This window comes from Equus asinus, chromosome 22 (genome assembly GCF_041296235.1).
Source record: "Equus asinus isolate D_3611 breed Donkey chromosome 22, EquAss-T2T_v2, whole genome shotgun sequence".
Classification (NCBI taxonomy): domain Eukaryota; kingdom Metazoa; phylum Chordata; class Mammalia; order Perissodactyla; family Equidae; genus Equus; species Equus asinus.
In genome coordinates, this window is record NC_091811.1 from 19,865,001 (window position 1) to 19,879,968 (window position 14,968).

A 14,968-nucleotide genomic window follows, 5' to 3' on the forward strand; every position below is an offset into this window, starting at 1 on the left:
TCAAATCAATAGCTATTTTGAGAGGAAGAATATAACCTCCACAGGTATAAAGAATGCAAACAGGGGGCTGGCCCAGTGGCGCAGTGGTTAAGTGCGCACCTTCCGCTTCGGCAGCTCGGGGTTCGCCAGTTTGGATCCTGGGTGTGGACATGGCACCGCTTGGCAAGCCATTCTGTGTGTGGTAGGTGTCCCACATATGAAGTAGAGGAAGATGGGCACGAATGTTAGCTCAGGGCCAGTCTTCCTCAGCAAAAAGAAGAGGATTAGCAGTGGATGTTAGCTCAGGGCTAATCTTCCTCAAAAAAAAAGAATGAGTGAATCCACTAAAATTGAAGAAGGGCTGCTTTTGATCTGAGTAGTCAGAGATAGCAGGAATTTGACAAATTAAGAGGGTACTTGCAGTTAGGGAATTTTAGCTTAGAGAAAAGCTGGAGCAAAGGCAGGAAATGGCAGAAATTGAGAAGGACTTGAGCTTTAGAAATTTATGGGCAGTTGGCACTGCTAATTGTATCGCTTTCCTGCCCTCTGCTGATTAAAGCCGGGAAAAGCAAATTTATTAAAACGATTCCTTATATCTAGAGGATCAAGGGTTCTATTGGGAACCTGATACAATTTATAGACTCTCCCCAGAAAATAATACACACAAACACACAGTATTTTGCATATAACTTCAGTTGCTTCACAGAATCCCCGTAGTCTAAACTATGGGCTTGCGAAGAACCTATTCCTCTTGAATCAGGTATTTTTCCCTTTTTTGGCCCTGTTTATGACCCTGTGTGCGTGAGTACACATGAACTCTTTTGTAATATTCAGTTCCTGTTAGGGGACCTATTTCTCACATCCTCTCTCTCTTTCCACCCTCATGTCCCTATGGCAGGTTTGTCATTACAACTGCTCCTTCAACCTCTTCACGGTACAGCTCAGTGGCACTTCTAAAACGCAGTTCTGCTCGTGCTCCTCCCTTGTGTTACTGAATTCTCTCTTGCTTCAGGCAAGACCATCCCCTGACTTTTCTTGGAACGCTTTCATTTTTGTTCGCCTTACTCCAACTAACTTTTTTTTCTATCTTTAAAAAAATTGAGGGGCTGGCCCCGTGGCCGAGTGGTTAAGTTCGCATGCTCCGCTTCTGCGGCCCAGGGTTTTGCTGGTTCGGATCCTGGGCGCAGACATGGCACCGCTCGTCAGGCCACGTTGAGGCGGCGTCCCACATGCCACAACTAGAAGGACCCACAACTAAAATATACAACTATGTCCTGGGGGATTTGGGGAGAAAAAGCAGAAAAAAATTGAGATAAAATTCACATGCTATAAAATTCACCACTTTAAAGCATAAAATTCAGTGGTTTTTAAAATTATATTTACAAGGTGTACAACCATCACCACTAACTCCAGAACATTCTTATTACCCCCCAAATAAACCCCATACCCATTAGCAGACCTCCTCAAGCATTCAACCCCACCCTACTCCCCCATTCTCCAGCAACCACTAACTTACTTTCTCTCTCTATGGGTTTGCCAATTCCGGAGATTTCACATAAATGGAATCATACAATACGTGGCCTTTTGTGACTTAGTTCTTTCACTGAGGATAAGGTTTTCAGTATCATCTATGTTGTAGCATGTATCAGTACTTTATTCCTTTTTAGAGCTGAATAATATTCCATCATGTAGACGGATGATAACTTATTTACCTATTCATCAGTTAACGGACATTTGAGTTGTTTCCACCTTTTGGCTATTATGAGTAATGCTACTATGAACATCCATGTACAAATTTTTGTGTGAATATGTTTTCAATCCTCTTAGAATTGCTGAATCATATGATTACTCTATGTTTAATGTTTTGAGGAACTGTCAAACTGTCTTCCAAAGTGGCTGCACCATTTGACATTACTTAATGGCAATGCATGGGAGTTCCAATTTTTCCATATTCTCACCAACACTTGTTATCGTCAAATATTTTGAATATAGCCATCCTAGTGGTTATGAAGTAATATCTCATTGTGGTTTTGACTTGTATTTTCCTAATGATTAAGGATACTGGCATCTTTTCATGTGCTTATTGGCTATTTGTATATCTTCTTTGGAGAAATGCCTATTTAAATTTTTGCCCATTTTAATTGGGTTATTTCCCTTTAACTGTTGCATTATAGTAGTTCTTTATATAATTGTTACACTAGACCCTTATCAGACATGTAACTTGCAAATATCTTCTCCCACTCTATGAGTTGTTTGTTCACTTTCTTGACAGTGTCTTTTGTAGCAGAAAAGTTTTTAATTTTGATAAAGTCCAATTTATCTATTTTTTGGGTGGTGTTGTTTGTGCTTTAGATATCATATTTAAGAAACTGTTGCTTAATCTAAAGTCATGAAGATTTACATTTATGCTCTTTTTTAAGAGTTTGATAGTTTTAGTACCTCCATTTAGATCTTTGATCCATGTTGAGTTAATTTGTTGTATATGCTTTGAGAAAGGGATCCAAATCCATTCTTTTGTATGTTGATATCTAGTTATCCCAGGACCATTTGTTAAAAAGACTATTCTTTTCCTGTTAAATAGTCTTGACACCCTCCTTAAAAATCAGTTAACCACACAACCATTGAGAGGGCTACTATTTAAAAAAATATCCAGAAAATAAGTGTTGGCATGTTTGTGGAGAAATTGGAACCCTTGGCTGGTACAGTTGCTGTGGAACATAGTATAGAGGTTCCTCAAAAAATTTAAAATACAATTATCATATAATCTAGCAATCCCATTTCTGGATATATATGCAAAAGAATTGAAAGTAGAAGTGGGATTGAAAGAGATTTTTGCATACCCATGTTCATAGCAGCACTGTTCACAATAGCCAAAATGTGGAAGATACCCACTGTTCATCAATGGATGAATGGATAAGCAAAGCATAGTAGATACATACAATGGAATATTATTCAGCCTGACAAAAGGAAATCCTGTCCCATGCTACAATTTGAATGAAACTTGATGATATTTTGCTAAGTGAAGTAAGCCAGTCACAAAAAGACAAAATACTCTAGGATTCCACTTATATGAGGTATCAAAAGTAGTCAAATTCATAGAAACAGAAAGTAGAATGATGGTTGCCAGGAGCTGAAGGAAAAGAAAATGGGGCATTGTTGTTTAATGGGTATATAGTTTTAGTTTTGCAAAATGAAAAAGTTCTGTAGATTTGTTGCACAACGGTGTGAATACACTTAATACTGTTGAGCTGTACACTTAAAAATGGCTGAGATGATATAAAGGAAAAATACTCTGTGTTTCAGTGTTTTGCACTGAACACTTCTTTGACCAGATGTGTAGAGGTTTTCCCACACTAAGCAATACTCCAGTTCTCTGCAGACAACAGTTGGGTGTCCCACAATTCAGTTCAGCTCCGACACTATCTACCTGGAGTTAACATCAGATCCCACAGGTTAAGGGCTCAGTCCCACAAAACCGCCCCCTCCCTTCAGATGCCAATAGCAAGTCCAGGTTGTTACCTGTGCTTCTCAGCAACTGGCTATAAATCCAAGATTCCCAGGACCTCTTCCTTGTGTTTGATTAATTTGCTCGAGTAGCTCACAGAACTCAGGAAAACAACTTACTTAATAGATTACCATTAATACAAAGGGTATTAAAGGAAACAGATGAACAGCCAGATGAAAAGGTACCTAGGGTGAGGTCTGGAAGAGTCCTGAGTACAGGAGTTTCTGTCCCTTGGAGTTCGGAATGTGCCACCCTCCGTGCACGTGGATGCATTCTTGTCCACGCACCCAAAAGCTCTCTGAACTCAATCCTTTTGGGTTTTATGGAGGCTTCATTACGTAGGCCTGGTTGGTTAAATCGTTGGCCATTGGTGATTGATTTAATCTCCAGCCCCTTTTCCCTACCTGGACGGGGAGTAATGGGGTGGGGCTAAAAGTTCCAACCCTCGAATCATGGGGCTTATTCCCCTGGTGACCGACCGCCCCCAGCACTAGGGTACCTGGGGACTTTCCAAAAGTTACCTCATCAACATAACAAAAGACACCTTTATAGCTCTCATCACTTAGAAAATTCCAAGGGTTTTAGGAGCTCTGTGTCAGGAACAAGAAAGAAGACCACAAATACATTTCTTTTACAAAACACAATATCACAATATCCACTCCCTATCTTAAAACATGGATCCCTTACAGCAAAATAATCATAAAAATAAAACACTACTGGCACATTACTAGAATTCCATTTAGTCGTTAATAATTAGTCCAGTCTCTTATCATAGCATATGAAAATGTCTCCTAGGGTGAGGCCAGGTAGGTTTACAGGCTTCCACTGGAGATTTTGTCAGCATCCAAAAGCAGGAGTGGTCTGGGCAAACTTACAGCTTCACCCTTTCAGGCCTCTGGTATAATTGAGCTCAGAGACAATATTATCTCTTGCTCTGAGCCTTTTCTGGGGTGTTAGTATAATATTGGGTTTCCCTAATGATGTAACCCATTTATTCATTCCTTTACCCTCAGCTGCTATTCCTCCTTCTGTTCAGATACTAAATTTTATGTTATGTGTTTTTTATCTCAATTAAAAATTTTAAAAATGAAATTAATTCATGAAAGGTGTGTGATTTTATTTCTGTGTAGCAGTCTTGCACATGTTTCAAGGAATAAAAAGAGAAAAAGCAAAAAAATCAAGATTAAGAGAAAGGCAATAAAACCAGAGATATGAATAAAATTTGAAGAATTATAAGGCAATATTATATGGCACTTAGACATTAACAGAATAAAGGAGAAAATCATATAATCATTCCAAAGATGCAAAAGAATAATATGGCAAAGTTCACAACCATTCATGATAAAAATTCTCAATGAAATAAAGATAGGAGCTTCTTTAGCCTGATAAAGAGCATCTGGGAAAACACACAACTAACATCGTACTTAAAGATGAATAACAGAATGCTTTCCCCCTAAGAATGTTCTCTATTGAACACTGTATTGGAATCCTTAGCCATTACAATAAGGCAACAGGAAGAAATAAAAAGGCACACATGTTGTAAAGGAAGAAGTGAAGCGTCTTTATTTGCAGACAACATGATTATGTGCCTGGAAAATCCTAAGGAATCTACAAAAAAATCTATTAGAAATAAGTGAATTTACCAGTTCATGTGTTGGTTACAAGGTCAAGATACAAAAATCAATTCTGTTTCTTTATATTATCAGTGAAGTGTCAGAAAATAAAATTTAAAAACCAGCATCACCTCGGGCCAGCCCCGCAGCCCAGCGGTTGAGTTCACCTACTCCACTTGGCGGCCCAGGGTTTTGCTGGTTTAGATCCTGGGTGCGGACCTAGCAGCACTCATCAAGCCATGCTGAGGCGGCGTCCCACATAGCACAGCCAGAAGGACCTACAACTAGAATATACAACTATGTACTGGGGGGCTTTGGGGAGAAGGAGAAAAAAATTAAAAAGATTGGCAACAGATGTTAGCTCAGGTGTCAATCTTTTTTTTTAAGATTTTATTTTTCCTTTTTCTCCCCAAAGTCCCCGGGTACATAGTTGTGTATTTTTAGCTGTGGGTCCTTCTAGCTGTGGCATGTGGGATGCCACCTCAGCATGGCCTGATGAGCGGTGCCACGTCCACACCCAGGATTCGAACCAGTGAAACCCTGGGCTTCCAAAGCGGAGTGTGTGAACTTAACCATTCAGCCACGGGGCCAGCCCCTCAGGTGTCAATCTTTAAAAAAAAAAACCAACACCACTTACAATCAAATTAAAAACGTTAAATATTAAGAGATAAATTTAATAAACTGTAGGAGATATACACTGAATATTGCAAAACATTATTGAGTGAAATTAATACCTATATAACTGGAAAAATAAACCATGTTTGTGATTTGAAATACCCAGTCTTTCAATGGTTCAATTCTATTCAAGTTGATCTATAAATTCAACACAATGCCAATCAAAATCCCAGAGGCGTATTTGTAGGAATTGACAAATTAAAGCTTATATAGCCAAAGCAATTTTGAAAAATTGGGAAAATCAGAATTTATACTACCTGATTTTAAGACATTATAAATCTGCAATAATTGTAACAGGGTGATATAATCATAATGATAGACATATAGATCAATGGAATGAAAGAGAGATTTCAGAAACAATTTCACACAAATATCATTGATTCCAATAAAGGTGCCAAGATAATTCAATGGGAAAAGTATAATCTCTTCAACAAATGGTGCTATGAAACCCAGATGTCCATATAGGAGGAAAGGATATAGATATCCGTTATGGACTGAATGTCTGTGTCCTTCAAAATTCATCCGTGAAGCCCTCACCCGCAGTGTGGCTGTATTTGGAAATGGGAGCTTCTAGGGAAGTATTAAGGTTAAATGAGCTCATACAAGTGGGGCCCTGACCTGATAGGATCAGTGTCCTTGTGAGAAGACACTTGAGAAAGCTCTCCAGTCCCTGAGGGTGTGCACACCACGGAAGGCCATGTGAGGACATAGCAAAAACGTAGTGTCTACAGGCCAGGAAGAGCGTTCTCAGCAGAACCAGATTGATTAGAACCTTGATGTTGGACTTCTAGCTTCCAGAACTGTGAGAAAATAAATGTTTATTGCTTAAACCACCCAGTCTGAGGCATTTTATTATGGCAGCCCTAGCTGACTAATAAAATATTCATATGGACAAAAATCAACCCTGACCCTTACATCACACCATAAAGAAAAATTAACTCAAAAAATGGATTATAGACCTAAGGTAAAGGCTAAAACTAAAACTTGAGTACTAGAAGAAAATATAGGAGAACATCTTCATGTTCTTTGAAAAGGTAATAATTTTATAGACAAGACCCAAAATCAGGGCCAGACCTGTGGCACAGCGGTTAAGTTCGCATGCTCTGCTTTGGCACCCCACAGTTCGCTGGTTTGAATCCCTGGTGTGGACCTAAGCACTGCTTATCAAGCCATGCTGTGGCAGGCATCCCACATATAGAGTAGAGGAAGATGAGCAGGGATGTTAGCTCAGGGCCAGTCTTCCTCAGCAAAAAAAAGAGGAGGATTGGAGATGGATGTTAGCCCAGGGCTAATCTTCCTCAAAAAAAAAAAGGATCCAAAATCACTGACCATAAAAAATCAAATTGATAAATCAAATTCCATTAAAATTCAGAACTTCTATTCTTCAAAAGACACCATTAAAGAAATGAAAAGGCAAGCCAGAGACTGAGGAAAATATATATACAGATATGACAAAGGAATTGTATCCACAAAATAAAAGTTTACACCTTGTATGATCCCATTTGTATGAAACTATAGAACAGTCCAAACTAATCTATAGTGACTGAAATATCACGGTTGCCCAGACTGGGTGTAGGAGGATTGACTACAAATAGATACAGAGAACTTTTCTGGGAGATGAGAATCTTAAATGTCTCAATTGTGGAGTGATTGCATAAGTATATGCGCATATTTTTCAAAATCCGTTAAGTTTCCAGGAACAGGACACTGACCTTAACTGAATAGTTATATTTTATAGTTGATTATCTTTGACCTCTCTTACAAATAATCAATGTCATGATCGTCTATCATATCTGGTAATTCTGTGTTTTCTAAAACAAAACAGATGAGTCAAGTGCTCAATAGGAATTCTAGGAGAAACAAACTAATTACTTGCCACTCTGATTATTGCATCTGTGCCTGCTGTGAGCGTGTCTTACTGTATCCGTTTCCTATTGCTGCTGTAACAAATTACCACAAACTAAGAGGTGTAAATCAACGTAAATTCTTTCAGGCTTTTTTTTTTTAGATTAAAAAAAAAAGTTTTTCCTTTGTCTCCTCAAAGCCCCCCGGTACATAGTTGTGCATTTTAGTTGTGGGTCCTTCCAGTTGTGGCATGTGGGATGCCGCCTCAGCATGGCCTGATGAGCAGTGCCACGTCCCTGCCCAGGATCCGAACCGCTGAAAGCCTGGGCCACTGAAGCAGAGCTCGAGAACTTAAGCACTCCACCATGGGGCCAGCCCCTCAACATAAATTCTTACAGCTCTGGCGGTCAGAAATACAAAATAGGGTCTCCCTGGGCTAAAGTCAAGGTGTCATCAGGACAGCATTTCTCCAGGACACTCTGGGGAGAATCCATTTCCTCCCCTTTTCCAGCTTCGAAGAGGCTGCTCACATTCCTTGAATCGTGGCCCCCTTCCAAACAGTAATCACATCACTCAGGTCTCTGCTTCCGTCTTCACGTGTCCTTCTGTGACTGACCCTTCTGCATCCCTTGTATAAGGACCCTTGTGATAACACGGGGACCACCCAGATGATCCAGGATAATCTCGCTACCTCAAAATCCTTCCCTTACTCACAGCTGCAAAGTCCTTTGTGCCATTTTAAGGTAACAGAGATTCCAGGATATCTTTGAGGGGCCATGATTCTACTTCCCACACATGCCTAACTTTGAAACTCTTGGTTTCTGAAGGATCTTCGTTCATGACGTGGGACTTCGGCCCCTTCTATAACACTCTTGCCTGTCACCCCAGACAACCGCTTCGTCTTGTGGGGTCTCCAGATGATTTTCATAATTAATTAAAGTCTTCTATTTAGGGCTCGGGTCTAAGGTTCATGGGACTTGAGATTCAAAGTTCAGGGGCTCTAGATTTGAGAACTCGATGAAGCCTTAGGTCTTGAGAGTGACTTCAATTCTGGGAGTGTGTGCTGAAACCCAGAGGGGTGAGGCCATAGGGGGCAATGGCAATAGGGAGGATAGCATTCATTTTTCCAAGGAGGATAAAAAAGCAGAAGTGGACCTGACCATACACCTAGTGTTAGCTTCACGGAGGGAGAGAGATCACTCAGGACTTGTACACTCATTATCTGACTCAGAGGCCAAAGTCCTTCTGATTTTCTATTTAACAGTGCCCCTCCCCTTTCCAACAGAATTTGGGGCAAAGAGCGAAATAAGAGGAAGTCAGAAATAAGTGAATAATAGTTAAAGGGCAAGGCCACGGTGTCTTCACCAGGTAACATGAAAACCTCAGGTTATAGAAACAGGTTAATTCTCTCTTCCCTTTGCTCTTTCTCTCTCCTCTCCAATAAAGAATGATGAATCAGTGGTGCCTTAACTTTAATTAAAAGTGAAGGGATAGGTTACTAAATTCAGATGTTACTAGGGAAGAACTTTGGAATTCGGATATCCTCGGTAATCTACTCTAGAGGATTTATGCTATTTGCATCATAAGCTTTCTTATCAACCATTGATGCAAATCCCTACACCAATTTCCCTCATAATCTGCTACCTGTTTGTACAGTCTAGATACCCAGTGACTGCCCCATCAGGAATGAGTCATCTACCCAAGCAGGTGGCAGTGGTCACACCTGAAGAAACAGTGTTCAGGCATGTTGCTGGCAGGAGCAATCAGCACAATATATAGCTCCAGGGGAAAGAGTCCAGTGACAGAGCGCCATGGCTTCTGACAAAGGTAAAATGAACTGGGGGTGGGGGAGGCAGGCATGTTTCGTATTCTTGGAAAGTGCAAAAACTCTGTGTGTGTCCTACTTGTGCTTGTGTCCTTGGGCAACGTCCAACTTTCCTATTTATTAATATAGTAATATTATTCTTAAATAAGGTTTATTATTATTTTTAACTATTCATGTCCACAAATGATTTTGATCAAATGACAGTAAATCAATGCTTCTTTCACCATAATAAAAAATTAGGTAAAAAATAGAACTGTTAAAGAATCATTTAAGACAGTCACAGGAATGGTAGCACAGGGCATGTTCATCGATAAGTGAAGATTCAGTTACCTAATGTTGGAAAAGCTCACGGGGGAGCTGGAACATGTCAGGCTGTGGAAGGAAATGGTTCACAGATGAGGCGGGATTTGAGTCGCATCCGAAAAGAAGGGTAGAATTTGGATTGGCAAAGACGGGGAGGAGATTCCAGGTTGACTGACACAAAGAGTTTGAGAGAATTGACAGAGATTGTGCTTGGAATATGATGAGTAAACTAGTTAGGCTAGAGAAGAGTTTATGGAAATAAATGAGAAAGCAAAATTGAAGTGCTATCAGGCTGAGGAAATTCAAGCTGACCTTGTTGGCAGGAGAATCTCTGGAGAATTTGTGAATAGCATAGAGATACTAACATAGCACTTTAATATTTACCTGACATCTGATGCCTTTTGGACTGGAAGCAGAAAAGACTGGAAGCACAATCAGCTAAAAGATGATTGCAAAAGTGTGGGCAGAATGTGCTGGGAGATAATACAGATAGCACTCTTGGGTTTTAAGTAACATTTTTTGTCTCCGTTATAGTTTCCCTCTATTACAATTCTCTGGTGAGTGGCATGTTCGTGGAAAGACTAAAGATATTATTTAGTTGAACTATCTGGGTGATTTTCCTGGACTTTCCTCTCAAGGTGGTCTTTTCTTTTCCTTTTTTTTTTTTGCTTTTATTTGAAATTTAATTTTTCCAAAACAGATTTGAAGTGACTTACAAAAAAATAAACACCAAGCTAATATAAATACTATAATTGAGCATTGTATTTTCCTCTGAACTTCTAAACAGTTAAAAAAAAAAAAAAAGGAAAGGAGTTATATAATTCTTATTGCTTCTTAAAAGGAAATATATCAAGCTGCCAAAAAGGGCAAACTTTTCTTATATGGTGATTTATCCAGTATATCCTTACACCTGTAACAACTGAACACCATAATGACCGTAGTTGGGTTTATCTGAAATAAACTTTGAAAAAGCACCTTGTTTCCTTGTTGTTTTTCATTTGACACAAAATAAAAGAGGCTATCAAATGATTATCTTCTATTTTTTTCAGCATACCGCTAGAAGTTAGGGGTATAGTAATTAGTTTAAATAAGTTGAAATACATGAGAAATTTGTTGAACTTCTCCAGTACATAGAAGCTGGATGCCAGCCTGTCTCTCTTCTCACCACTTAGTGATAGGCCCGTCCTCTTAGCCAGCATTCTAATTTGAAGATCTAAGGGCTGTTTCCTCTGTCTTATCTCTCACATCGCTGTCCAAATCTGTGTCTTTTCTGTTGTCTATTTCACCATCTAAACTCAGCCACCTGTGAACCTATAAAAGATGCTATAATGCAAAGCGTATTGGCTTCTGAGTCAGATAAATCCGGACCTGAATTAGACAGCCTTGGACAAGATGATCTCTGAGCTTCAGCTTCCTTGTCTGTAAAATGGGCACAAAATCTCCCTTTCAGTGTTGTTGGAAGGGTTAGAAATCTCATACACAGCATCTGGCACCAGCAGATGTTCGGCAATGCTATCATTTAAACTACTTCTATTATTATGATTACTCTTGTCCAGGTAGATCTCTTTTGCTGTGTGTTGTGACAATGCTCCCTACCCATTTCCAAAGCTTCTCTCGTTATTGTAAAACCAACATGATACCCTCTTGCTTTGTTTCTCCTACCAGTTAACCTCGTCTGTTCTTTCAAAGGTGGCTCTACTCTCAGCCACAGGTGGGATTTTTTATCCTAGTACAAATAATATACAAATTAGTAGCTGTTATCCAGCTCATTCCACTACCTTTCCTGTCACAGCTTCTTTACAGCTTCTAACACTGAATGAGCGTGCAGTAGCTTAAGACTGCAATGTAAGTGACTCCAAAGGGGTAAAGGAGATGAGTCTGCAAATGGGATGGGAAAGATTTAAGGACTTGAAGCAAGCTCCAAATCATCCTGAGTGGTGCAACAAAGAGTTAGTGACCATCTTCCAGCAGAGTAGGGAAACTTTTCCTATCAAGGGCCATGGACTTATAGACAACAGACCAGTTCAAGGCCTCTTAAGGAAGAGAATCATAAAAGAAATGATCTTACCTACTTTAAAAAAAACAGACATTGTCAAAAGTAGTAAAAAGTAGTCTCAAGAACAGTATCTGAGCATCAGCAAGTCCTATAGCTTTATTTCCAAAATAGATCCCAAAGCTGACCACTTCTCAATGCTTCCATGGCCACAGCCACAATCCTGCATGGCTGACTCCACTTCCATGCTCCCTCTCTCCAAAATCATTTTCTACAGAGCAGCGAGAATTACCTGGTTTTAAATTTTAGATGATGATATTATTATTCTGTTTTGATTTATTCTTTTTCTTTTCCTTTTTTCTTCTCCTTTCTTGTCTTCTTTTTGATTTATCAAGTTTCTGTCTTGTTTTGTTATTTTATTTTCCTTTTTCTCCTCTTTTGGTTCAGAAATAGCACACTATTTTTTTTCTATTATTTTGGTACATACCCTTACAACGCATACTTAAATCTTAATTAAAGTGTAAATCCAGGGCTGGCTGGTGGCGCAGTGGGTAAGTGCACACATTCCACTTCAGTGGCCTGGGGGTCGCCGGTTTGGATCCCAGCTGTGGACACGCCTCCGCTTGGCATGCTGTGCTGTGGTAGGCGTCCTATATATAAAGTAGAGGAAGGTGGGCACGGATGTGAGCACAGGGCCAGTCTTCTTCAGCAAAAAGAGGAGGATTGGCAGCAGATGTTAGCTCAGGGCTAATCTTCCTCAAAAAAAAAAAGCATAAATCCAATCAATTTTGACGTATTTCTCCCAAACAATACGAGAACCTCAGACAGTTTTATTACAATTTGCATCCTGTTTCATGTACTATTATAGTAATTTTTACTGCCAGACACAGTCATTTTAAAAATACAATAGTTGTTTCTTTAGTTTTAGCCGCACATTTCTTTCTTTTTTTTACCACTCCTTCTCCCATCTTAATATATCTTTCTTTGCTCAAAATAATTCTCTCTGTAGTAAATCTTTTTAACAGTTCTTTTTTTCCCTTTTTTTATTGAGTTCATAATAGTTTACATCATTGTGAAATTTCAGTTGTACATTATTTCTTGACTGTCACCACATAAGTGCTCCCCTTCACTCCCTGTGCCCACCCCCCACCCCCTGTCCCCTGGCAACCACTAAACTGTTTTCTTTGTCTGTGTGTTTGCTTACATTCCACATATGACTGAAATCATCTGGTGTTTGTCTTTCTCAGTCTGGTTTATTTTGCTTAGCATAATTCCCTCTAGGTCCTTCCGTATTGTTGCAAATGGGATGATTTTGTCTTTTTTTATGGCTGAGTAGTATTCCATTGTGTATATATACCACATCTTCTTTATCCAATCATCAGTCGATGGGCACTTGGGTTGCTTCCATGTCTTGGCTATTGTGAATAGTGCTGCAATGAACATAGTGGTGCATATGTTACTTTGGATTATTGACTTCAAGTTGTTTGGGTAGATACCCAGTAGTGGGATGGCTGGGTCATATGGTATTTCTATTTTCAGTTTTTTGAGGAACCTCCATACTGTTTTCCATAGTGGCTGCACCAGTTTGCATTCCCACCAGCAGTGTATGAGTGTTCCCTTTTCTCCACACCCTCTCCAACATTTGTTATTTTTAGTCTTAGTGATTATAGCCATTTTAACCCATGTTAGGTGGTATCTTAGCGTAGTTTCGATTTGCATTTCCTTGATGATTAGTGATGTTGAGCATCTTTTCATGTGTTTATTGGCCATCTGTGTGTTTTCTTTGGAAAAATGTCTGTTCATATCCTCTGCTCATTTTTTGACCAGGCTGTTTGTTTTTTTGTTGTGCAGTTGTGTGAGTTCCTTTCATATTATAGAAATTAACCCCTTGTCGGATGTATGATTTGCAAATATTTTCTCCCAATTGGTGGGTTGTCTTTTTGTTTTGATCCTAGTTTCTTTGCCTTGCAGAAGCTCTTTAGTCTGATGAAGTCCCACTTGTTTATTTCTTCTTTTGTTTCCCTTGTCTGAGAGGACATGGTATTCGAAAAGATCCTCTTAAGTTCGATGTCAAAGAGTATACTACCGGGGCTGGCCCGGTGGTGCAGCAGTTAAGTGTGCATGTTCTGCTTCTCAGCAGGCCGGGGTTCGCCTGTTCGGATCTTGGGTACAGACATGGCACTGCTTGGCACACCATGCTGTGGTAGGTGTCCCACGTATAAAGTAGAGGAAGATGGGCATGGATATTAGCTCAGGGCCAGTCTTCCTCAGCAAAAAGAGGAGAATTTGGCAGAAGTTAGCTCAGGGCTAATCTTCCTCAAAAAAAAATTTAATTTAATTTAATTTAATTTTAAAAAAAGAGTGTACTACCTATATTATCTTCCAGAAGTTTTATGGTTTTAGGACTTATCTTCAAGTCTTTGATCCATTTTGAGTTTATTTTTGTGTATGGCATGAGATAATGATCTACTTTCATTCTTTTGCATGTGGCTGTCCAGTTTTCCCAACACCATTTATTGAAGAGACTGTCTTTTCTCCATTGTATGTTCTTGGCACCTTTGTCGAAGATTAGCTGTCCATAGATGTGTGGTTTTATTTCTGGGCTTTCAGTTCTGTTCCATTGATCTGTGTGTCTGTTTTTGTACCAGTACCATGCTGTTTTGATCACTATGGATTTGTAGTACATTTTGAAGTCAAGGATTTTGATGCCTCCAGCTTTGTTCTTTTTCCTCAGGATTGTTTTAACAATTCGGGGTCTTTGGTTGCCCCTTATGAATTTTAGGATTCTTTGTTCTATTTCCGTGAAGAATGTCATTGGGATTCTGATTGGGATTGCACTGAATCTGTAGATTGCTTTGGGTAGTATGGACATTTTAACTATGTTTATTCTTCCAATACATGTGCATGGAATCTCTTTCCACCTCTTTATGTCACCATCTATTTCTTTCAATAGTGTCCTATAGTTTTCCTTGTATAAGTCCTTAACCTCCTTGGTTAAATTTATTCCTAGATATTTTATTCTTTTTTTGCAATTGTAAATGGAATTGTATTCTTGAGTTCTCTTTCTGTAAGTTCATTATTAGAGTATAGAAAGGCAACTGTTTTTTGTAAGTTGATTTTGTACCCTGCAAATTTACTGTAGTTGTTAATTATTTCTATTAGTTTTCTAATGGAGTCTTTAGGGTTTTCTATATATAAGATCACATTGTCTGCAAACAGTGAGAATTTCA

At 39.2% G+C, this 14,968-nt stretch overlaps 1 protein-coding gene across 2 annotated transcripts in view; it reads left to right on the forward strand.

Moving 5' to 3' along the window:
* Positions 1-8,952: 8,952 nt before the first annotated feature.
* APOBEC1 (apolipoprotein B mRNA editing enzyme catalytic subunit 1) overlaps positions 8,953-14,968 on the forward strand; it is a 69,917-nt gene continuing 63,901 nt past the window's right edge. For both annotated transcript variants that reach the window (XM_014850999.3, XM_070494339.1), the window contains exons 1-2: positions 8,953-8,985; positions 9,274-9,444. In XM_014850999.3, the coding sequence (XP_014706485.2) occupies positions 9,429-9,444 (16 nt within the window). In that variant the 5' untranslated portion in view covers positions 8,953-8,985; positions 9,274-9,428. The remainder of the gene's footprint in view (positions 8,986-9,273; positions 9,445-14,968) is intronic.